This window comes from Enhydra lutris, unplaced genomic scaffold, assembly GCF_002288905.1.
Source record: "Enhydra lutris kenyoni isolate GAN:26980312 unplaced genomic scaffold, ASM228890v2 scaffoldscaffold114, whole genome shotgun sequence".
Classification (NCBI taxonomy): Eukaryota; Metazoa; Chordata; class Mammalia; order Carnivora; family Mustelidae; genus Enhydra; species Enhydra lutris.
Genome location: NW_019154198.1, coordinates 84,929 through 108,568, shown reverse-complemented (window position 1 = coordinate 108,568; position 23,640 = coordinate 84,929). Strand labels below are relative to the sequence as shown.

The following is a 23,640-nucleotide window of genomic DNA, read 5'->3' as shown; positions in this document are numbered from 1 at the left end:
CGTGGCTCAGTGGGTTAAAGCCTCTGCCTTCGGCTCGGGTCATGATCCCAGGGTTCTGGGATCGAGCCCCGCATCGGGCTCTCTGCTCCGCGGGGAGCCTGCTTCCCCCTCTCTCTCTGCCTGCCTCTCTGCCTACTTGTGATTTCTCTCTGTCAAATAAATAAAATCTTTAAAAAAAAAAAAAAAAGAAAAGAAAATACATGGATTTAAGGGGCGCCTGGGTGGCTCAGTCGGTTAAGCAACTGACTTTTGGTTTTGCTCAGGTCATGGTCACTGGTCCTGGGATCAAGCCCCACGCTGAACGTGGAGTCTGCTTAGAGTTTCTCTCTCCTTCCCCCACGGCCCCTCCCCTCTGTGTGCTCTTGAGCACTCTCTCTCTAACATAAGTAAACAGATCTTTAAAAATAAAGACAATACATGAATTTAGTAAGAATCCCAAATAGAGGGGCGCCAGGGGGGCTCAGTCAGTTAGGCGTCTGTGTTCAGCTGGGATCATGATCCCAGGGTCTTGGGATTGAAGCCTGTATGTGGCTCTCTGCTTACCTGGGAGTCTGCTTCTCCCTCTCCCTCTGCTTCCCCCCGCTCCGCCCCCACCTTGTGCTCTCTCTCCCTCTGTCAAATAAATAAATAAAATCTTAAAAAAAGAAAAGAATCCCAAATAGTGACCAGGTGTTTTCATTAAAAAAATAATAATAATAATAGTAAGCCTTGTCCTCATTCCAGCGTCACCTCTGCAGTTTCAATTTTTTTTTAAGATTTTATTCATTTGACAGAGAGCGAGAGCACAAGCAGGGGGACCAGCAGGCAGAGGGAGAGGGAGACCCAGACTCCCCACTGAGCACGGGATGTTAATAGCAACTCAGTTCTTAATAGTCCCAAAGTGGGGCCTCCCTAAATGCCTATCAACAATGAAATAGTTAAACACATTGTGGCATAGTCGTGCTGTGGAGCCCTATAAGCAAGGTGGATGAACGACTTGTGACTACAAGCAACAATCCAGATGACTCTCATAGAAGAGTTGAGTGAACAAAGAAGCCAGGCACGAAAGGGTGTACGCTAAAAGGTTGCATTTGCATAAAGTACAAAAAGAGCCAAAGCCATTCTACACTATTGGAAGGCAGGGTCTTGATTTTTCGAAAGGGAGAGGGTCATTGGAGGGAGTGGGCTGAGGGCTTGCGTCAGGGACAGTGCTTCTAGGGTTCTGTTTCTTGATCTTAATCTCGGCGCTGTACTCGTGAATGTGCTCACATTGTGAATTCTCGCCAAAAAATTTTATTCCTCTTACTTACAGATAGAAACACATCATTTTAGTGATAAGGGAACATTAAGAACTGACCGTGCTTCCAACTCGCACAGGGTTCATGGACTATAAACAGCTTATAATACAGTTGCATTTAGTATGGAACATTCTGTATCACTGTCCCTTCAATCCAGAGATGAGCTCTTGATTTATTTCTGAAGTGTTGCTTGAATTGTATCTCTAAGTAATTATTCTGATACAGGATCTCTTTTTTTCTCTTTTCTGTGCCAGCTCCTTCTCTCATTGATTCTTTTTCCCTCTTTATTTCCACCTCATTTGAACTGGCTGTCTTTTCTTTTTCCAGCCTTATTAGGATAGAGTTGTGTGAGCTTATTGTGATATAACATATAGGCTTAAGGTGCATAACATGATAATGTGGTATGTATATATATTATGAAATGATTATGACAATAAGTTTAGAGAATACCTTCATCCCCTCGCATAATCACCATTTTTTTTCTTTTTTGCTGGCATGATGTGAATTCTAATCACTTCAGACATTTATATTTGTGAGTTTTTTATATGTATTTTATACTCGGACAAAAACATTTTCAACCAAAGATAGACAATGGCGCTAAAAAAGAGAGAGAGATTTACATTCTGAATCCCTTTCAGACAAGAAGACACAGCTTACACCGAACACGACATTTCCAAAGCCAGACATCTCTACGAGGCCATCCCTGGGGAAGGCAAAGGAAATGGCCCAAAAGAATGCTAGGATGGAAGGGACTTTGGAAACTGAGGCCAGGCTACCGAGGAGCACACAAAAATCTGGCCCCAGCCTGGCTGCAGACTCAGACAAAAAAATTCTCCCTGTAGAGCAAAACCATGAGTCCACGGCGGTGAAGAGATGCCTGAGCCACCCACCACCAGCAACGACATCACGGAGCACCGCTCCAGAAAAGAAGACCCTAAAAAAAGATATTCATGGGAAAAGCCGGGTGCCAGGCTTCCCAAAGCAGAATCGTCCAAAAATCCAACGGGGGAAGCCACACTTTAAATGTAAAGAATGTGGGAAAACTTTCAACCAGACCCTCCACCTCATTGAGCACGAGCGGATCCACACAGGAGAGAAACCCCACAAATGTGATGAATGTGGGAAGTCCTTCCGGCATAGCTCCTACTTCTTCACGCATTATAGGATTCACACCGGCGAGAGGCCCTACAAGTGTAAGGAGTGTGGGAAAGCCTTCAACAGCAGTTCCACGCTGAGCAGCCACTACAGGACCCACACGGGAGAGAAGCCCTTCAAGTGTGAGGAGTGTGGGAAAACCTTCAAGCAGAGCACAAAGCTCACTCGTCACCGGAGGGTGCACACAGGGGAGAAGCCGTACCAGTGCAGCGAGTGTGACAAATCCTTTGGCCGCAGCTCCTCCTTGACGGAGCACAAGAGAATCCACACGGGGGAGAAGCCGTACCACTGCAAAGTGTGTGGGAAAGCCTTCAGATGCAACTCGCATCTTTTTGAACACCATCGGATCCATCAGGAGGAGAAGTCCTACCAGTGCGGCCAGTGTGGGAAGTACTTCCGAAATAGCTCCCACCTGTCGGAGCACAGGAGGGTTCACCAGCTGGGGCCCTCGGAGCGGTGCCAGGAGTGTGGGAGAACCTTCCGGCGCAAGGCAGCCCTTCTCAAGCATCAGAAGGGCCACAGAGAGACTCACACCTACCAGTGTGAGGGGTGCGGGAAGGCCTTCCGCTGTAAGTCGAGCATCGAGAGACACCAGAGGATGCATGCCGGCCAGAAGCCGTACGTGTGCTCTGAGTGTGGGAAAGCTTTCACCGACGGCTCCACACTCATCAATCACCGCAAAATCCACACCACGGGGAAGCTGCACCCGTGCCCCAAATGCAGAAGGGCGTTCAGGCGGCTCTCGTCCCTGGCGCTCCACCAGAAAGTGCACGCCAGAAAGAGACAGTGAGCTCCGCGTGTGGGGGAGCCTTCAGCCCGGACCCACACCTTCCTAATCCCCGGAGAAGTCACGATGACGCCAACTTTGTGAGCAGAGATGGACTGCGCCTGCGGCGGGCCGCTAGCCGGCCAGCGGTCCTCATTCAGCGGACAGCACTATGTGGCTCCCCTAGACGTTTGGGGAGTGCCTAGGGCTATTTCCGGTTGTCCCAGCCTATTGCTGCCACTCGCAGGGAGAAGACAGAGGCTAAGAATCCTCCGAACCATATGATGCATCAGACACATCCATCTACAAGGAATGTTCCCGCCTCAGATATCAGGAGCGGCACCATAATTAATTAGATTTGAGAAGGATTTCAGGAATAGTCCACGACAGTAACCACTAAACAGTGTGTCATTATTTACATTTAAATGAATAAACATAAATAAAACGTACAGTGTTTCCTCAGCTGCACCCAGCCAGGATTCAGTGGCCAAACGCGCCAGCGGTTGCCGAATCGGACGGCGCGGGTGGAGAACATACCCATTGTTGCAGAAGGTCCTGAGTGGGCCCCGGTTTGGATCTTTTATCAAAATCCTCCTGCAACACAGCCCCGAGAAAGTGAGCCAGAGACGGAGGGCAGCACGGCCAAGTGTAGTGTTCCACGAAGGGCTCTGAAGTCTCAGAGTCTCAACCATTGCCCCCGCAGATGGTTCTGATGTCTCAGGGCCGGCCAGCGTCGTGCCCACAAGACACTCCCTTCTGTCCGGGCCAGAAGAGCCAGTCATTCGCTGATAATGCTACCGACACAGGCTGACATTTCCTGAGCACCTCACCCGCCATGTGTGACGCTGAGCACTTTACGTTACCCGGCCCCCCGGAATCCTCTCCGGAGCCTTATAAAATAGGAACTGATGCCATCCCATGTCATGGCTGAGAAAATGAGGCTCAGGAAAGATTTTGTTTTAAAGATTATTTCAAATTTTGCACATCAATCTAGACAGTACTGCTATTTTTTATATATTCTATGCTTTCAAATTCATAGCATTCGAATTTTCACGAAATATATCTTTAAAAAGTAGAGCTGTTTACATTTCTGTTCGGACTGCACTTTTGGGCAGAGAGCAGCTTGGCTTTACCTATGGCAGGAGCGGGCATGGAATGAGACTCTAGATTGGAGGTGGGCAAACCAGGGCCAACCCAGCCCGTGTTTGTAAATAAAGTTTTATTGGCACTTAGGCAACTATCCTCTATGACCGCTTCCGTGCAAAGCCGAGTGATCACAGCAGAGACCAGATGCTCCATAAAGCCTAAAATATTTGCTCTTAGACCCTCGGCAAAGAAAGTTGACCGATCCCTGCTCTGAACAGCTGATGAATTGAAATGAATGAGGGTGGACCGTGGGAGTGGTTAGGGAAGGAAGAGATAAACCCTCGAACTTTTGTGACCATGACCCAGGGTGTAAAAGATGCCCTGTATTGCAGTACGACACACATGTGTGTATTTTCTACGTATGCCTTAACGCGTGTTTGTGCCTATGTGAAGGACACGTTTAATGCAACACTACCTACCCTTATTGTGTGTACACACCGATTCTCTTTCGCTTGAACAGTCATAACCTTCTAAATCAATTTCGCTAACCAACACATGGCACAACCCCCAGCTTGAGAAGCCTTGCCTTGGTGGTGGGACAATGTAAGATATCACCTCCTTTTTGAGCGGTCTGGACTCTAAGGCCTTCAAGAGGGGCTGTGGCTGGCATCACCGCTGGAGAATTTGCCAGAATGCGGAAGGTGGAGAGTGCCTCTGTGTTCAGAGCGTGACTTTGTGCTTGCTCCCAGAGCAGCTTGGAGGAAGGACAGACCTAGGTTCTCTGGATTGCTTTCACAACCTCCAGCACATTTCCTTCCCGGCACTGGACTAAGGGGGAGGACAGAGAGAGCCTGGATGGGGATCTCCAAGGACTCTGGTGGGGCTTTAAGAGGGAACCATCGGGGCGCCTGGGTGACTCAGTCGGTTAAGTGTCTGCCTTGGACTCAGGTCCTGATCCTGGATCCCAGCACCCTGGGATCGAGCCCCAGGTTGAGCTCCCAGCTCAGCAGGGAGTCTGCTCTCCTCCCCCCCCCCCCCCGCTTTTGGTCTCTCTTTCTAGCTCTCTCTCAGATAAATAAAAATCTTTGGAAAAAAAAAAGAGGGAGCCATCTTTAGGGGTGTGGCTGTATCCTCCTGGAAATTATCTCAGGAGTAGGGCTGGGTGGCTTGCCTGCCTGTGGCAGGCGCTTGTTCTTGTGGTTGCTTTTGTCTGTGAGACATCTGTGGAGGTGGGAGGAGTAGAGGGGATTCCTCCTGGATAAGGGAAGAATGTGTCTCAACATACTCACTACATTCCTGGTTGCAAGTAACAAGAACCCAACTCCCACTAGCTTAAGTGAAACCAACATCAACAAAGGAATGTATTAGCTCATACACTAGGGAAGCTTCCTTGCTTGAAGTTATCTTTAACTTTAGCGACTGGAATGGAGAACATGACGCGGACAGGACCACATGCACATCTCTCATCTCTGGTCCTCTCTGCAAATCATTGCCTTGTCCTTCTTTTAGCAAATAGGAGCGTCCTCTACAAACCCAGAGCCACAGCTACAGGCCCCAGAGTCCCAACCTAGGAGAGAGAGAGTGTCTCTCCCACAGACTTGCCAGTTAGGCTGCTATGATTTGGTGGAGCCATTAAAAGAATGATTCCTCTTGTCAATTTTTTCTTGGGGTGATTGTAGTAAGGATGTGTCACTTTTATCACTTTTGAGAGGACAATAAAGGAAGAATAAACAACCACTCAGGCTGGAGGGGAGAATGAATACAGGCAGAGAGACACCTGTCAGGGCTGAGACCCTCCCCAAAGCTGGAGATAATGGTGACCTGCAATGCCCAGCAGGAGGTGGGGGGCTGGGACCCAGCCTGGGCCCCCGTGTGTGTGTGTGGGGAGACTGATCTATTTACTAATAGGCCTTCAGGCCTGGACGGGTGGCCGAGGGGTCTCTGAGGTTCACTGCACTGAGCGCGTCCTTCTGGGGGCCTCCATCTTTATCTGAACACGCGTGTTTCTAAGGAGGCCGTGTGTGTGTGTGTGTGTGTGTGTGTGTGTGTGTGTGTGTGTCTGAGTCTGAGCAGGGGCTGTGTTCCCGCACATGTGTGGATGGCTGTGGGTCTTCATTCGTACGTGTACGCCTGTGAGCCCGAGGGGGTGATTCTGAGCTTTTGAGGGTGCGCTGTTGTGTGTGCGAGTGCCCGAGAGAGTCGCCCTGTGCTGGAGTCAGCGCGTGTGCGATGCTGGGGCAGGGCCAGCCCTGGACGCCAGCACCCCGGGGCCGGGAGCGGGGCGCGGTTGGACCCTCCCCAGAGCGCAGCTGGCAGGCACAAGGGCTGCGACCCTGGCTTCTCCTCCTGGGGCAGGGATGGGCCTGTGTTTGGAAGGCCCCTGCCAGGCCTGGGGGCCAGAGTCTTGGGGAAGGGTGGGGGGAGAGCCCCCTACTCTGGCGCCCTAAGAAGACCCCGGCCACCCGGCCAGCGCTCCCGGGAAGGTGGGGGCCAGAGAGGAGGTGGTGGAATGGAAGCGGCCTCTGCCCGCCCCCCTCCCCTCCCGCTGTGAGCACAAGCACACTGGCCTCAGGGCCAGGGCGCCCGCCTGGGTCCTTCTCTGGCCCCGTTTGGATCACCGGCCCTGGGAGCGCACATGGGGGCAGTGGGGGTGGGGTCCTGAGTGTCCCTGAGCTCTGGGAGAGCACGTTCTTCTCACACACTCTTTGTCCAGGGCAGTCTCTGGGGCTGTGGTGAGGGGGCCCTAGGCAGGCAACCAGAGAGGCTCTGAGCCAGCCCGCCCCGCCCCGCCCCTGCCCAGCGGGAGAGCAAGAGCCAAGTCAGACCGGGGACTGGGACTGGGAAGGACAGTCTGTGGCTGCTGCCATGCTCTGACGGGACCCCTGCGCTCTGCTCAGGGCTGGGCCGCGGATCTGGGGTTGTGGGGCTGGCCGGGTGGCGGCGGGATCCGGTTCTGGATGAGTCCCAGATGGGGATCCAGATGGGGGTGCGGGTGGGGGTGGGGGTCAGGATCCCCGTAGGAATCCATCAGCTGCACTGCCAGGCCGCTTTGGGAAGGGCTGAAGGGGCTGCCCTCCCAGCGGCGGAGGGATCCGGGCAGCACAGCACAGCCGCGGGCTTTCGCGGGGGACAGCAGCCCGCTGCCCAGGTGCACCTGCCGTGGGTGCTGCGGCCTGGAGCCCCGTGGAGGACCAGAGACTCATCCCCAGGACGGCTGGCACTTCCCTGCCACTTCCCAGCTGCCCGCCACCCTGAGCTGCATGGATTCCTCCTGCCACCTGCAGGAGAGAAGACCAAGGCGACACAGCACCCGGAGCAGCCCAGAGAGGATGGCTGGGGGCACCCTGCATGCTACTGTGAGGGGGGAGGAAGGCACCCTGGAGGGGTCAGGACACTGCACAGGCCACTGAGGCGTCAGGGGGAAAGGGATGGACTTGGCTGCTGGGGCCCAGGAGAAGGAACTTAGGGGAGAGCCCTGGGGAAAGGTAGGGGGGGTGGGGCGGGGGTTAGAGACTGGAGTGGCTGTCTGGGCCGGGAAGGGGAGGCATGCTGCCTTTGGGGGCATCCACGGAGGACGCATCTGAAGACTGGAGGAGGAGAAGGTCACCTGCAACCCAGCCTTGGCGCCTCCAGTGAGTCTGTGCGCGCGGCCTGCCTGCCCGGTGTGGGGGCTGGGAGACAGCCCAGGGTGCACAGCCAGGAAGGGGCTCCCAGGGACACGGGGGTGTAGGTGGGGGTGGGGGACGGGCCCTGGGTGTCAGGGAGAGAGGGCAGGGCGTCTGCATGTCCCAGAGGGGGACTTGGAGTTTCGGAATGGGCATCCACAGACACGTGGGTCTGTGTGTGTGTGTGTGTGTGTGTGTGTGTGTGTGTGCGCGCGCGCGCCTGTGTGTGCCACAAGTCTGCTGAGTTGGTGCGTGTGGAACTGCACATGTGTGTGTGTGCACTGACCCGAGGGTATCCGCGTGCCCGGTAGGCCTCCCAGGCAGAGGGAGAGAGTCAGAGTTCTGGAAAGCACGCCAGTCAACCAGGAACACGTGTGTCTGTGCGTGTGGGTGCGTGCGTGTGTGCAGGGGCCTGTCCCTTAGGGGCTCGGAGGACACCTGGGGGTCGTGGTGCGTCTGTGGCTCCCGCGTGTGCCCCACCCCCACAGCCCAGCCACCAGGATCCCCGCAGCCAGGCACCTGGACCCCTGTTGCTCTGGAACACCATGTCTGTGGCCCACGGACATCCCCTGGCCACGGAGCTTTGCCTGCTGTCCCTGCAAGGCCTGGCCCGGGCCCAGGGCCTGGCTTGTGCTAGAGGTTTCCTGGGTGTGTGGGCAGTATAGGGGCAGAATCAGGGGTGTGGGGTTGGGTGTGGGGGGAAGGGGAGACTCCTCTGTGACCCTGGCAGCCGGGCCCGTGGGGCGGGGCAGTTGGGGGCCAGAGAGAGGGTGGAGGGAGAGGCCACCCCACCCCCCAACCCTCAGCCCCTAATAACAATAAAGTTGTAGGCACCTCAGCCTCCCAAACTCTGTCTCAGGCTGTTTAATGATGAACGCGAGCGTCCTCTGTCCTTGGGTCCTGTGCTCACACACTGTCTCCTGGGCCATTGTCGTGTCTTAGATGTGCGCCTACGCGTGTGCGGGGTGGGGAGAGGGGAGAGGCGTGTGTGAGGCCGCGTCCTTGGTGTTGTCTTTGTGCAGCGGGGTTCCTGGGCCCGGGTGGTGAGCCCGCCGGGCCCCAGCTCCTGGGAGATGCCCTGAGCCAGCCCTCCTGGCCCCCGCAAGCCAGAGAGCAGAGCAGAGTGGAGGAGAGCAGCCAGACGGGAATGTTCCCTAAATCAGACCCGGCCCAGAGCTCGGCAGGCACCTGCCCCTCCCAGAGGGCCCATGGCACTGCTAATGGGGGCGCGGGGCCCCGCCTCAGGGGTTGGGGCTGTAGGACTCAGTGGCCCCACAGGCAGGGTCCCAGGAGATGGGCCCCAGGACAGAGCAGAGACGGGATGGCCTTTGGGGCTGCGGGGACAAGAGGCAGTGCTGAGGCGAAGCTGAGACCAGGGTGCACACGTGCCTCAGCGTCCGGCCCACGACCCGGGTGTCTGTCGCCTGCGCGGGTGGGCAGCCCTTCTCTGTACCCGAGAAAAGCTTAGCGGCTCCAGCACCCAGGATTTGTCCAGGCCGAGTGCAGGGGAGCAGACTGCGGGGGACAGGGGAGGATGGGACCGGCCCAGGAGAGGGGACCCTCCGGGATCGCTCCAGGACGGGCCCGAGGGTCTGGGCACCTGGGGACGGGTGCCGAGGGCTCCTAGAGGCGGGAGGGTCAGCCCAGGGCTCATGGCAGTCTGATGGCGCAGGTGGAGGCTCTTCGGGGGCCTCCGGGACTGTGGACAGGTCAACTGGGGCGCAGGGGAGACAGTGGCCCACTTGGCCAGCTGGGACACAGGAGAAGGAATCTGGGGGCGCCCTGAAGTCAGACTGGGGCAGGGGATGGCGTCTCCTGGACCGGTGGGGTCCCCAAAGACACCCCGTCCCCAGGAAGCCTCGGAGAGAGAAGCCAGGGCGGGGGGGCGGGGGGATCCTGACATGGACGTGTCTGAACTTTCGCGGTCGAGAAGGACGCTTGCAAAGGAGCCTCCCGCGAGTCTGTGTGCGCATGCTCGGCTGGGGCTGGGGGATGGGAGCGTGGCCGGTGTGTGCCTCCAGGAGGGGACCCCGGCGGGGGCGAGTCCACCCGTGGGGCTGAGCGTGGGCTCTGGGTGTCACGCAGAGGCCGTGTGCGCGTCCGCAGGGGGACCTCGAGTGTCCTGGCTGTGTGTCTGCAGATGGGTGGGTCCCCGGTGGTGTGCGCATGCGTGTCCGTGCCTCGTGTGCGAGGAGGGTGTCCCGGCCTCCCAGAGACACCTGCTGGCCTGAGTGTGTTGCGTGTCTGCGAGTTTCCCGCAGTGCGTCTGCAGCCGGCTTTGTGGCCGACGGGTGGGCGTCCTCAGGGTTCAACAGATTATGTTTTGTTTTTTATAATATGTGTTTGTGTTATATTTTTTCCTGGTGTGCAGGAAAATAATTTATTTGAGAGAGAAAGAGCAGTTGCAGGGGAAGGGGTAGAGGGTGAGAAAGAGGGAGAAGCAGTCTTCTTGCTTCTCTCAGCAGGATGAGGGTTTCCATCACAGAACCCCTGATCTTGACCTGAGTTGAACTCAGATGTTCAGTGGAGTGAGCCTCCCAGGCGCTCCCAGGTCTCCATTTTTAATCCACTCTAGGTATGAGTCTTTGGGCGTTCCTAAAGGGGTCTCCTTGTTTGGTGGTGAGGTGGGTCAGGGTGTGGCAATGGTCGGTGTGGTGTAAGTGTGCCTTTTTGTCTCCCCCAAGCTAAAACAAATTTAACTTATTTCATCTTTTGAAGTGTCATTGGTGAATAAAATTGTACATTCTAAAATGTACAATATGTTTTATGATTGCATATGTCTTGAAATGATAATCCCTGTCAAGTTAATTCACTATTCCTTTATCCTTTTTTTATTTTAAAGATTTTATGTATTTATTTGACACAGAGAGAGAGAGAGAGAGAGAGAGCACAGGCAGGGGGAGTGGGAGAGGGAGAAGCAGGCTCCCCACTGAGCAAGGAACCTGATGTGGGGCTCAATCCCGCGGACTGTGGGATCATGACCTGAGTTGAAGGCATTCACTTAACCGACTGAGGCACTCAGATGCTCCACTATTTCTTGACCTTAGCAGTTGTGTTATTTTTTGTGATTTGAATTCTTCACAGTGGGAGGAAGCTCTCTTGGAGCCTGAGGGTCACAATTATATGAGTGATGACCATGTGATGCTCAGCTCTACCACCAGCCACCCCAAACCAGCAATCTAGGCTTCTGTGGCTCTGCTGCTGTGAAGTTTGAAGTTCCCTGATCTTATGTTCCCTTCAACCATAATATACCTGTTTTTGTAAGTCCTGGCTGAGACCCGGGGGTTGGAATCATGGCGGAGGCGCACTAAGTCAAGAAACCTGATACCTGAGGGTAGACGAAGACCCAGCCACAGTTACAATGATCCAGGATAGCTGGGGTTCAGGAAAGGAGGTGGAGAAAGACCTTCCTGATCCTTATCCACTAACAACAGTAAAACTGTAGGCGGCACATAATGTCCCTGTGGTGGGGAGGTTAAACACTATTTAATCACTTGTTATGTGATGGGGTACAGGATAACATACTTTTAAATATGACCCTTTGGCATATTGGAGCTCAGAGAGTGTGAGAAAACACTGGAAGCAAGATCACTGTAACATCCCCCACCTCTTCCCTGAAACACGTTCTAAAACTGTCATGTGAGCGTTGCCCTCCATATACCAGGAGGGAAGGATCATCTTTATCTCCGAAGACACAGAGACTTCAAGAAGAATTCAACAAGCAGGCGTTGCTATGGTTTATTACAATTCCCTCTTACTCCTTACCCAGTAGCGTCCACTCTTCACCAAACTTAGTGAAGAATACTCAAGTCTGTCTCTTTCAGGGTTCGTTTTCTCATGAAGTTTCTCAGGTCACGTCAAACTTACATTGCACTTGTAAGGTCTTCCGTGAATCTGTCTTTGTTGGTTTAGATGTTCAGCCCCAGCTGCGATCATCAGAGGGTCAAGGAGAACTTTTTAATCTATGTAATCCCTATATTTAATAACTTAGTGTCGTTTTACTGGCTGAAAAGTTCTTTCTGACTTGGGAATAACAGAGAATAGCATTTTGGGACCAGCAAGATGCTTCAAAAAGCCTAGGCTGGTCCAACAAACAAAGGAGAGGAACTTTTTTTATGGAGAAGGAGAATTTGGGAGGGATTGTTTAGAATGAAAGTCCATTGGTAAAAAGCAGGGGTTCAGGGTGGTGTTGGTTTTTCACTGGCTGGGTTGCAGGGTGGTCGGTTTCTCCTAGAAGATGCGGCTTCCATCTTTTCCTGTTCTGGCCTGTAATTGATTCTTCCCGGTGCTGCTTTCTTCCAGGGCTTGTCACTGAGGAGTCTTGATTTAGACTGGTACGGAGTGAGAGCACCCCCTTGTGGTCTCCCAACTCCATCTTAGTGAGGTTTCCCTGCATTAATTTTCTCACCAGTTAAGTTTGGGGTTTTTTTTTTGTTTTTGTTTTTTATTAATCTTTTTAAAATTTAAATTCAGTTAATTAACATATAATGTATTATTGATTTCAGAGGTAGAGGTCAGCGATTCATCAGTCTTATGTAAAAACCCAGTGCTCATTCCATCACTCTTCCTTCCCTTCCCTATGATCCTGTTTTGTTCCTTAAATTCCTCACGTCAGGAAGATCATATGAAAATTGTCTTTCTCTGGTTGACTTATTGTGCTCAGCATAATACCCTCTAGTTCCATCCATGTCGTTGTAAATGGCAATGTTTCAATTTTTTGTTGTTGTTGTTGATACCTGAGTAGCATTCCATTGTATCTATACACTACATCTTTATCCATTCATCTTTTGGTGGACATCTGGGCTCTTTCCATAGTTTGGCTATTGTGGACATTGCTGCTATAAACACTGGGATGCACGTGCCCCTTCAGATCACTACATTTGTATCTTTAGGATAAATACCCAGTAGTGCGATTGCTGGGTTGTAGCGTAGCTCTATTTTCAACTTTTTGAGGAACCTCCATGCTGTTTTCCAGAGTGGCTGCACCAGTTTGCATTCCCACCAACAGTGTAGGAGGCTCCCCTTTCTCTGCATCCTCGCCAGCATCTGTCATTTCCTGCCTTGTTAATTTTAGCCATTCTGACTGGTGTGAGGTGGGATCTCGCTGTGGTTGTGATTTGTATTTCCCAGATGCCAAGTGATGTGGAGCACTTTTGCATGTGTCCGTTGGCCATTTGGTTGTCTTCTCTGAAGAAATGTCTGTTCACATATTTCACATAGTCTGCCCGTTTCTTTTCTTTCCTTCCTTCCTTTTTTTTTTTTTTTTAAGATTTTATCTATTTATTTGACAGAGAGAGAGAGAGACAGTGAAGGAGTGAACACAAGCAGGGAGACTGTGAGAGGGAGAAGCAGGCCTCCCCCTGAGCAGGGAGCCCAATGTGGGGCTCGGTCGCAGGACCCTGGGATCATGACCTAAGCAGAAGGCAGAGGCTTAACAACTAAACAACCCAGGTGCCCTTCTGCCCATTTCTTGATTGAATTATTTGTTCCTGGGTGCTGAGTTTGATAAGTTCTTTATAGATTTTGGATATTAGCCCTTTATCTGATATGTCATTTGCAAATTTCTTCTCCCATTCTGTCAGCTGTCTTTTGGTTTTGTTGACTATTTCCTTTGCTGTGCAAAAGCTTTTATCTTGATGAAGTCCCAATAGTTCACTTTTGCCTTTGTTTCCTTGCCTTTGGAGACCTGTCTAGCCAGAAGCTGCTGTAGCCAAGGTCACAGAGGTTGCTGCTCTTGTCCACCTCTAGGATTTTGATGGATTCCTGCTTCACATTTAGGTCTTTCATCCATTTTCAGTCTATTTTTGTATATAAAAATGTAAGAGAGTGGCCCAATTTCATTCTGCATGTGGCTGTCTAGTTTTCGAACACCACTTATTGAAGAGATGGTTTTTTCCACTGGATATTCTTTCCTGTTTTGTCAAAGATTAGTTGACCATGGAGTTGTGGGTCCATTTCTGGGCTTTCTATTCTGTTCACTGATCTATGTGTCTGTTTTTATGCCAGTACCATGCTGTCTTGATGATGACAGCTTTGTGATAGAGCTTAAACTCAGGCATTGTGGTACCCCCAGCTTTGGTTTTCTTTTTCAACATTCCTTTGGCTATTTGGGGTCTTTTCTGGTTCCATAAAATTTTAGGATTATTTACTCCAGCTCTGAAAAAAGTTGATAGAGATTGCATTGAATATATAGATTGCTCTAGGTAGCATGGACATTTTAACAATATTTGTCCTTCCAATCCATGAGCACAGAATGTTTTTCCATTTCTTCATGTCTTCCTCAATTTCTTCCATGCATGTTCTATAGTCTTCTGAGTACAGATACTTTGTCTCCTTGGTTAGGTTTATTTCTAGGTATTTTATGGTTTGGAGTACAATTGTAAATGGAATCAAGTCCTTAATTTCTCTTTCTTCTGTCTCATTGTTAGTGTATAGAAATGCAACTGATTTCTGTGCATTGATTTTGTATCCTCTCACTTTGCTGAATTCCTGTATGAATTCTAGCCATTTTGGGTTGGAGTTTTTTGGGTTTTCCACATAAAGTATCATGTCATCTGCAAAGAGTGACAGTTTGACTTCCTTTCTTGATTTGGATGCCTTTTATTTCTTTTTGTTGTCTGATTGCTGAGGCTAGGACTTCTATGTTGAACAGCAGTGGTGATAGTGGACATCCTTGTCATGTTCCTGACTTTAGGGAAAAAGCTCTCAGTTTTATCCCATTGAGAATGATATTTGTTGTGGGCTTTTCATAGATTGCTTTGATGATATTGAGGTATGTTCCCTCTATCCCTACACTGTGAGGAGTTTTGATCAAGAAAGGAGGCTGCACTTTGTCAAGTGCTTTTTCTGCAGCTGTTAGGAGGATCATATGTTTCTTGTTCTTTCTTTTATTTACGTGGTGTATCACTTTGATTGATTTGTGGATGTTGAACCACCCTTGCATCCTAGAAATAAATCCCATTTGGTCCTGGTGAATAATCCTTTCAATGTACTGTTGGATCCTATTGGCTAGCATTTTGGTGAGAATTTTGGCATCTGTGTTCATCAGGGATATTGGTCTGTAATTCTTTTTGGTGGATTCTTTGTCTGGTCTTGGGGTCAAGGTAATGCTGGCCTAATAGAGTTTGGAAGTTTCCTTCCATTTTGATTTTTTTAAAACAGCTTCAGAAGAATGGGTATTAATTCTTCTTTAAATGTTTAGTAGAATTCTCCTGGGAAGACATCCAGCCCTGGGCTCTTACTTGTTGGGAGATTTTTGATGATTGCTTCAATTTCCTCGCTGGTTTTGGGTTTGCTCATGTTTTCAATTTCTTCTTGTTTCAGTTTTCATAATTTATACGTCTCTAGGAATGCATCTATTTCTTCCAGATTGCCTAATTTGCTGGAGTATAGTTGCTCATAATATATTCTTATAATTGTTTGTATTTCTTTGGTGTTGGTTGTGATCTCTCCTCTTTCATTCATGATTTTATTTATTTGGGTCCTTTCCTTTTTTGCTAAGTCTGGCCAGGTGTTTAACAGGTTTATTAATTTTTTCAAAGAACCAGCTGCTCCTTGTTCCATTGATCTGTTCTACTGTTCTTTTGGTTTCTATTTTATTGATTTCTGCTCTAATCTTATCATTTCTCTTCTCCTGCTGGATATGGGCTTTATTTGCTGTTCTTTCTCCAACTCTTTTAGATGTAAGGTTAGATTGTGTGCTTGAGACCTTTCTTGTTTCTTGAGAAAGGCTTGTGCTGCTATATACTTCCCTCTTAGGACCATGTTTCCTGCATTCCAAAGATTTTAAACAGTTGTGTTTTCATTTTCATTTGTTTCTATGAATATTTTTTCTTCTTTAATTTCCTGATTGACCCATTCATTCTTTAGTAGGATACTCTTTACTCTCCATGTATTTGGGTTCTTTCCAAATTTCTTTTGTGATTGAGTTCAAATTTCAAAGCATTGTGGTCTGAAAATATGCAGGGAATGATACCAGCCTTTTAGTACTAGTGGAGCCCTGATTAGTGACACAGGATGTAATCTATTCTGGAGAATATTCTATGTAGTACTGAAGAATGTGTATTCTGTTGCTTTGGGATGGAATGTTCTGAGTATATCTATAAAGTCCATCTGGTCCAGTGCATCATTCAAAGCCCTTGTTTCCTTGTTGATCTTCTGCTTAGGTGATCTGTCAATTGCAGTGAGTGGGATGTTAAAGTCCCCTACTATTATTGAATTATTATCAATGTGTTTCTTTAAATTTTGTTATTTATTATCTTATGTAATTGTCTGCTCCCATGTTAGGGGTACAAATATTCACAGTTGTTAGGTCTTCTTGTTGAATAGACCTTAAATTATGATATAGTGTTCTTCATCATCTCTTATTACAGTTTCTGGTTTAAAATCTAATTTGTCTGATATAAGGATTGCCACCTCAGCTTTTTTTTGATGTCCATTAACATGGTAAATAGTTTTTCACCCCCTCCCTTTCAATATGGAGGGGTCTTTGGGTCTAAAATGAGTCTCTTGGGGCGCCTGGGTGGCTCAGTGGGTTAAGCCTTTGCCTTCAGCTCTGGTCGTGATCCCGGGGTCCTGGGATCGAGCCCCGCATCGGGCTCTCTGCTCAGCGGGGAGCCCGTTTCCCTTCCTCTCTCTCTGCCTGCCTCTCTGCCTACTTGTGATCTCTCTCTGTCAAATAAATAAATAAAAATCTTTAAAAAAAAATGAGTCTCTTGCAGACAGCATGCTGATGGGTCTTGTTTTTTTGTTGTTTTTTCCAGTCTGATACCATGTGTCTTTTGTTTGAAGCATTGAGCCCATTTACATTCCTATTGAACAATATTAATTTATTGCCATTGTATTACCTGTAAAGTCACTGTTTCTGTATATTGTCTCTGTTCCTTTATGGTCTATGTTGCTTTGGGGCTCTCTTTTTGCTTAAAGGATCCCTTTTAATATTTAATATTTCTTTTTGGGCTGGTTTGGTTATCACAAATTCTTGTATGTTCTGTTTGTCCTGGACACTTTTCATCTTGCCTTCCATTTTGAATGACATCCTAGCTGGATAAGTATTCTTGGCTGTATATTTTTCTCATTTAGCACCCTAAATATATGGTGCCTATCCTTTCTGGCCTGCCAGGTCTCTGTGGATAGGTCTTCTGCCAATCTAATGTTTCTACCACTGTAGGATACAGACCTCTTATCCCTGAGCTGCTTTCAGGATTTTCTCTTTGTCTCTGACATTTGAGAGTTTCACTATGATATGTCATATTGAAATATAATTCACAAAGCATTGACCTATTTTTATTGATTTTTGAAGGAGGTCCTCTGAAAAATATGGACCATTTCATGAATTTGCATTTCATTCTTGCACAGGGGCTATGCTGATCTTCTCTGTATCATTCCAATTTTAGTATACGTGCTGCCAAAGTGAGCGCTCGCCTGTTAAGTTTTGAAAGTCGGCTAGTGTTAAGTCCTGAAATCCTCTGACTCTGTTTTTCTTTTTTTCATTTTTAAGATTATTTATTTATTTATGAGAGAGAGAGAGCATGAAATGGAGAAGGGATAGGGGGAGGGGGAGAAACAAGCTCCCCGCTGAGCAGGGATCCCGATGCGGAGCTTGATCCCAGGATCTAAGATCATGACCTGAGCTGAAGGCAGATGCTGAACCCACTGAGCCACCCAGGCACCCTTGTTTTTCTCTTTCAATATTTTATTGGTCATTCTGGATTTTTTGCTTCTCATATAAACTTTAGTGTCAGTTTCCTGATATCCACAAAGTCAATGACGTATTTAAAATAATCACTAGATTCATCAGTTCCTTGGTTCCTCTAGGCCTGTGGAGATGCAGCCTGGTCATGACATTCTGGCCTTCCTGGGCAAGGCAGGGCTCTGTCTCAGCCTTGGTTCAGTCAGAGCTTCCCTCTCTCACCTGAGAAGAGCCCTGGACAGACATGCTCACATAGGTTGGAGGGGGTCTAAGATGCAGTAGTGTTAATGAAAGGCAACTTAGAAATATCTATCAAAATGACACTGAAAAAATAAAATTAAATTAAAGAAAAAGAAAGTAAAAAACTCAATTATTTTTCAAAGTATTTTGGTTTCCTTTTTTTTTTTTTTTAAAGATTTTATTTATTTATTTGACAGAGAGATCACAAGTAGGCAGAGAGGCGGGGGAAGCAGGTTCTCCACTGAGCAGAGAGCCCAATGTGGGGCTCAATCCCAGGATCCCGAGATCACGACCTGAGCCCAAGGCAGAGGCTTAACCCACTGAGCCACCCAGGCGCCCCTCAAAGTATTTTGTAGATTCCCTAGGATTTTCTCCAGATACAATAAAATAGGAAAAAAAAAAAGACAAGTGCAAGGGGCACCTGGCTAGCACAGTTGGTGGGACACACAACTCTTGATCTCAGAATTGTAAGTTGGAACCCCATGTTGGGTGTAGAGATTATGTAAAAATAAAGCCTTACTGCACCTGGGTGGCTCAGTTGATTAAGCACCCAACTCTTGATTTTGGCTCAGGTCATGATCTTGGGGTTGTGAGATCAAGCTCCACATGTTGGGCATGGACCCTGGTTGGGGTTCTCTCTCTGTCCCATTCTCTCTCTTCTCTTCTCTTAAAAATGAAATGAAATGAAATGAAACTAAAAAAGACACATATGTGTTAGGTCCGTTATTAAACAAAACGAGACTGAGACAAAGTGAAAGTTATTTAAAGCTTTATTTTATGATAAGTATTAGAAATTAGGCTGATCGGCCAGGGCCATCTCTGAAGAGAGCGACCACCCCCAGTTTACAGGCTTAAGGATCAACTGACTGGTCAGGGCCGCCTCCGAAGAGTGCGACCCCTCCCAGCCTCACAGACTAACTTTTACAGAGCAAAAGCCTGGCCACACATGGGTGGCCAATGAGATTGTAACATTGTATAGTCATGTTAGGTCACACGCAGGTGGCCAATTGAATTACAATTTACCCTATAGTAGCTGTTTGAACTAACCCATTACTCTGGTCAGAACTGGCACTGAAGTTTGGCGCCCAAAAGGCGGAGTTTACATTTTTTGGTGGTTAGGGAGACAGTAGGTGTACTTTTACTGATTGGATGTCTCCACCTGGCCTGACTTGTCCTTGTATTCTGGGCTCTGTTATTAGGAACTGGCTGACCATATTTTACTGGTTTCCTAGACTTGCTTCTAGGTAAGTTTCTCTGTGGGGGTGGGGGGGAGACAGGGTCAGTTTAAGTTTTACTGCACAAACAACAAAATGGCTTTTAACCAAGATGGAGTCGCTCTGGTTAAATAGGCCCTTACAATATGTGTTTTTCTTCAGCAATTCTGTGTCAGGGGATTTATCTCACCTATAGATTTACATGCCAGCACAATTGTTGATGGTCAAGGGTATGCACTCAGTGAAAAAGGACTGGACACAATTCAGCCCCCTGCAGTCAGGAACTGATTAAATAAGTGAGGTCACCTCCATAGAAGATCATCCAAACAGCTGTTCAAAAACTGAGGAAACTCTCCTTGTAGTGATATGGAAAGCTCTCCAAGGTATACAAGTAAGTAAAAAGAAACCAGGACATGGAACAGTGTGTAAAGTGTGCCACCTTTTGTCTAAAAGTGGGAGGACATGCGAATACAAATATTCACACAGGCCTAAACTTACGTCTTACGTTTATACAAATATATAATTATGTCCAATAGTGAACTTACGATTATAACAATGCATAATTACAGAATTATATATTTCATACACATCATATTTCATATGTATATATTATATTTAACATGTATTTATAAAAATATTAATTTTATATCTTAAACGATTCATTTATACTGGAGATATGTACACAGGTGTGAGAACATACGTGTATAAAATATATCGTGTGTGTACACTCTGCACACGTGTGTGTACTACTCATGGATATACGCAGATACACGCATGAAGAACCCGTGGAAGGACACAAACTAATCGCTGTGGTTACCGTGTAGTTCATGGGCATAAAAAATTGGTAGTGGGGGGCGCCTGGGTGGCTCAGTGGGTTAGGCCGCTGCCTTCGGCTCAGGTCATGATCTCAGGGTCCTCGGATTGAGTCCCGCATCGGGCTCTCTGCTCGGCAGGGAGCCTGCTTCCCTCTCTCTCTCTCTCTCTCTCCCTGCCTCTCTGTCTACTTGTGATCTCTCTCTGTCAAATAAATAAATAAAATCTTTAAAAAAAAAAATTGGTAGTGGTGCCCACACTGCGGGAGGAAGACTTTTCATCGCACACTATTTACTTAACAACATGTAAACCGTGTATTAACTCTTCCAACAGCGAATAAGAGCATCTCAGGGAGGAAGGCCACGCCGGCGCCAGGGCCTTCTTCCCTCTCTGCTCCTCCCCGTCCAGCCGCGGCCTCGAGCGCCCCCAGCGGAACCAGCGACGAGAGGCCGGGATTTCGACACGCCCGCTCGCGCAGCCCGGCAGAGCGCATGCGCAGACGCGCGGCAGGACGCATGCGTCGCGGCTTGGGCGCGAAGTCCGATCGCGAGCTGTTTAGTCAGGCGAGGCGCCGGGCGGGCGAGGTGAGCGCAGGCGCGCGCGCGGGTGTGGGGGCGAGCGCATGAGGGGCGCGCGGGCATTCCGGGCCGAACGTGGTCGGAGGAGACGCGAGGGCGAGGGGCAGGCACGCCTGAGGGCGCGAGAAGCCCAGGGCGGCGGCGCGGGCGTCCTTGAGGGGCGTCCTTGAGGGGCGACGCCGCGGCGGTCGAGGCTGGGGTGGGGGTTGGGAGGCGCCTTCCGTGGGGGTAGGGAAGGGGCCCGCGTCGGACGTGGGGTCTGTGGAGACCCGGGAGCTGAGGAACAGCAGCGCGGGAGTGGCCTCCCCCGCTCTCTCCGCGCCCGTCTGCGCCTCAGTTCCTCGGCCTCCTCGGTTGACTGTCCTCCCAACCTTCAGGCCAATGTCCTCCCTGGGCCGCCGGCCTCGGCCCCGCCCTCATGCCAGGCCCCGCCCCAGACCCCGTCTCCAGCCCAAGCCCCACCCCTGCCGACCCTAGGCTCCGCCCCCAGGCCCCGCGTCTCTCTATATCCAGTCTTTAGCAATCAGCGGCAGAAACACCCTACTGGAAAGAAGGCAAGGATAGGTGTAACTTGTAAAGGGCCAGTGCGTCTGAAGAAATACAGTAAGCTTTATTGTTAATTTAAGGAAATGCAAAGTTAAAGAATAAAAATATCTTTTTCGTCGGTTTAATTGGCACCAGATTTTGAGGAACGATAATATTCTTGCTGGGCAGACTGGTTACATAATTTGCAGGGCCTAATGCAAAATGAAATGTGAGGCCCTTCTTTAAAGTATGAAAAATCTCAAGATAGCAACAGCAGAGCTTTAGACCGAGCTTGAGGCCCTTCTGAGCATGGAGCCTGGTATGACTGCCCCGGCTGCATGCCCGTGAAGCTGGCCTACTGCCTGCAAGGCGGCTGTGTGATCTGTATTGAGGCTGGAAGAGGAAATTAGCGGAAGCCTTGTATGAATGTACTATTCTACCGTGGTTCTTTCTCCTCTCAAACACTTACTGTTGTCTGATTCTTTCCAATTAGAATGTTCTGGAGGATGTGTAGTGATAGCTCGTTATTGTTTTAATTCCTATTTCTCTGATAACTAATTCAGTTGAGCCCCATTTCATGTCTACTGGCCATGTAGCTCTGTTTTGTGCAATACCTGTTCAAGTCTTTTAACTTTATTGCGTTTTTTTAAAGATTTTTATTTATTTATTAGACAGAGAGAGAGCAAGAGAGGGAACACAAGCAGGGGGAGTGGGAGAGGGAGAAGCAGGCCTCCCGCGGAGCAGGGAGCCCGATGTGGGGCTCGATCCCAGGACCCCGGGACCACGACCCCAGCCAAAGGCAGACGCCTAATGACTGAGCCACCCAGGTGCCCCAACTTTTTTGCTCTTATTTTATCTCCCTTTTTCTTACTGATTTGTATGAGTTCTTTAAATATTTTGCATATGAATGCAGTCCTTTGTAGGTTGTATATGTTATAAAAGACTCTTTATTCTGTGTAATATAAAATCATTTTAACTCATTTGTTTTTTGAAGTGAAATTCTTCTGTGGTTCGTCAAATTAATTCAGTTCATTGTGTTTAGAGTTCAAGTCTCTTTTCCCTACAATGCCATTTCAAATACTTCAAGCCTGTGCCTGTGCATTTTTCAGATCTGGGATGGGGCTGAAGTAGCATCTTATCTGGAGATGTGCAAATTTCTGTGAGTGTGTATTTAGGCAGTTGTGTGAAATGAAGTAATTACTTTTGCTCCAAATCACCTCCACCCCATTGTCCAGGTCTAACTGTGCAGGCTGTTTGTAAGTCTCTCTACATAATTTCTACAGGTCCTGGGTTTCCGTATCTTCTTTTCATATGATACAGCTCTGCCCATCATCTTCCACAAAGTGTGTTCTGGAGCAACCTGCCTTTTTGAGTACCTTTGTCCTGAAGCTGTAAAGATGCTGCACATGACAGACGTTTTGGATATCTTGAAGAATCCTCAGCTCTTCCGTCTACATGATCAAGAAGAGAATCCAGAAACCATCCCCATAAGAAATCCAGGGGTTCTGAAAGTTTCTCATCAGAAGTTTAGGGATTTTCAATATCTTTCAGTGACGGGGCCTCACCAAGCTGTGAGCCAAATCCAGGAGCTCTGCCGGCAATGGCTGCAGCCGGAGACCCACACCAAGGAGCAGATGATGGAGCAGCTGGTGCTGGAGCAGTTTCTGAACACGCTACCGGAGGGAGTCCGGAGCTGGGTGAGGTCCAGAAAGCCCAAGAACAGCAAGGAGGCAGGAAGCCTGGTGGCCAGTTTGATCCAAGCGTGTGGGGAGAAAGGTGAGAAAGAAAGGAAGCAACTAGCAATTTCCATTTATTTATTGAACATCTTCTGTATGCCTGGCATGCAATAGGAGATGAATAAAAATTTGTCAAGTGGATAAATGAAAGAATGAATTAAAAAAATTTTTTTGAGATTTTATTTATTTGACAGGCAGAGATCACAAGTAGGCAGAGAGGCAGGCAGAGAGAAACGGGGAAGCAGGCTCCCTGCTGAGCAGAAAGCCCAACTCGGGGCTCGATCCCAGGATCCTGGAATCATGACATGAGCAGAAGGCAGAGGCTTTAACCCACTGAGCCATCCACATGCCCCAAAAATGAATTTTTTTTTTAAAGATTTAATGTATTTGACAGAGAGAGACAGTGAGAACAGGAACATAAGCAGGGGGAGTGGGCGAGGGAAAGCAGGCTTCCTGCAAGGAACCTGACGTAGGGCTCAATCCCAGGACCCTGGGATCATGACCTGAGCCAAAGGCAGATGCTTAACAACTGAGCCACCCAGGCGCCTCAAGAATGAATTTTATAATCCAGTCTAATCTGCCTCATATGAGATGGAAGAGATTTTGGGTTTGGCTTTTGCTTTTAATATTTACTATTTCTCTGAAAGTATCCTTTCTCTCCAGCTTTGTTCCTCCCTGCTCCGTTTCTTATCTCACCTAAATTTTAGTATCAACACAAAACCAAACAACACACACAGCCATAAAAACGAGGTTATAAAGTGTGGGAGTTAAGAGGCCTGGAAGTTTAACCTTTACCAAAATTTGGTTTCTTGGAGACTCAAGTTATTAGGTTAGAACTAAGGGTATTTTAGGGCGCCTGGGTGGCTCAGTTGGTTAAGCGACTGCCTTCAGCTC

The 23,640-nt window shown here is 48.8% G+C and overlaps 3 protein-coding genes across 3 annotated transcripts in view; 2 read left to right on the top strand and 1 right to left on the bottom strand.

Moving 5' to 3' along the window:
• The window catches only part of LOC111139718 (zinc finger protein 383-like), a 10,633-nt gene extending 7,411 nt beyond the window's left edge, over window positions 1-3,222 (top strand). The window contains exon 5 of the mRNA XM_022492075.1: window positions 1,916-3,222. Within this exon, the coding sequence (XP_022347783.1) occupies window positions 1,916-3,222 (1,307 nt within the window). The remainder of the gene's footprint in view (window positions 1-1,915) is intronic.
• LOC111139744 (zinc finger protein 543-like) overlaps window positions 1-23,640 on the bottom strand; it is a 352,717-nt gene that overhangs the window by 305,195 nt on the left and 23,882 nt on the right. Inside the window, exons 3-6 of the mRNA XM_022492102.1 lie at window positions 20,561-20,744; window positions 20,239-20,458; window positions 3,736-3,792; window positions 2,605-2,720 (exon numbers count right to left, since the gene is read on the bottom strand). Of these exons, the coding sequence (XP_022347810.1) occupies window positions 2,605-2,720; window positions 3,736-3,792; window positions 20,239-20,458; window positions 20,561-20,744 (577 nt within the window). The remainder of the gene's footprint in view (window positions 1-2,604; window positions 2,721-3,735; window positions 3,793-20,238; window positions 20,459-20,560; window positions 20,745-23,640) is intronic.
• The window catches only part of LOC111139715 (zinc finger imprinted 2), a 14,794-nt gene continuing 11,576 nt past the window's right edge, over window positions 20,423-23,640 (top strand). The window contains exons 1-2 of the mRNA XM_022492071.1: window positions 20,423-20,491; window positions 22,294-22,786. Coding sequence (XP_022347779.1) covers window positions 20,423-20,491; window positions 22,294-22,786 — 562 coding nt within the window. The remainder of the gene's footprint in view (window positions 20,492-22,293; window positions 22,787-23,640) is intronic.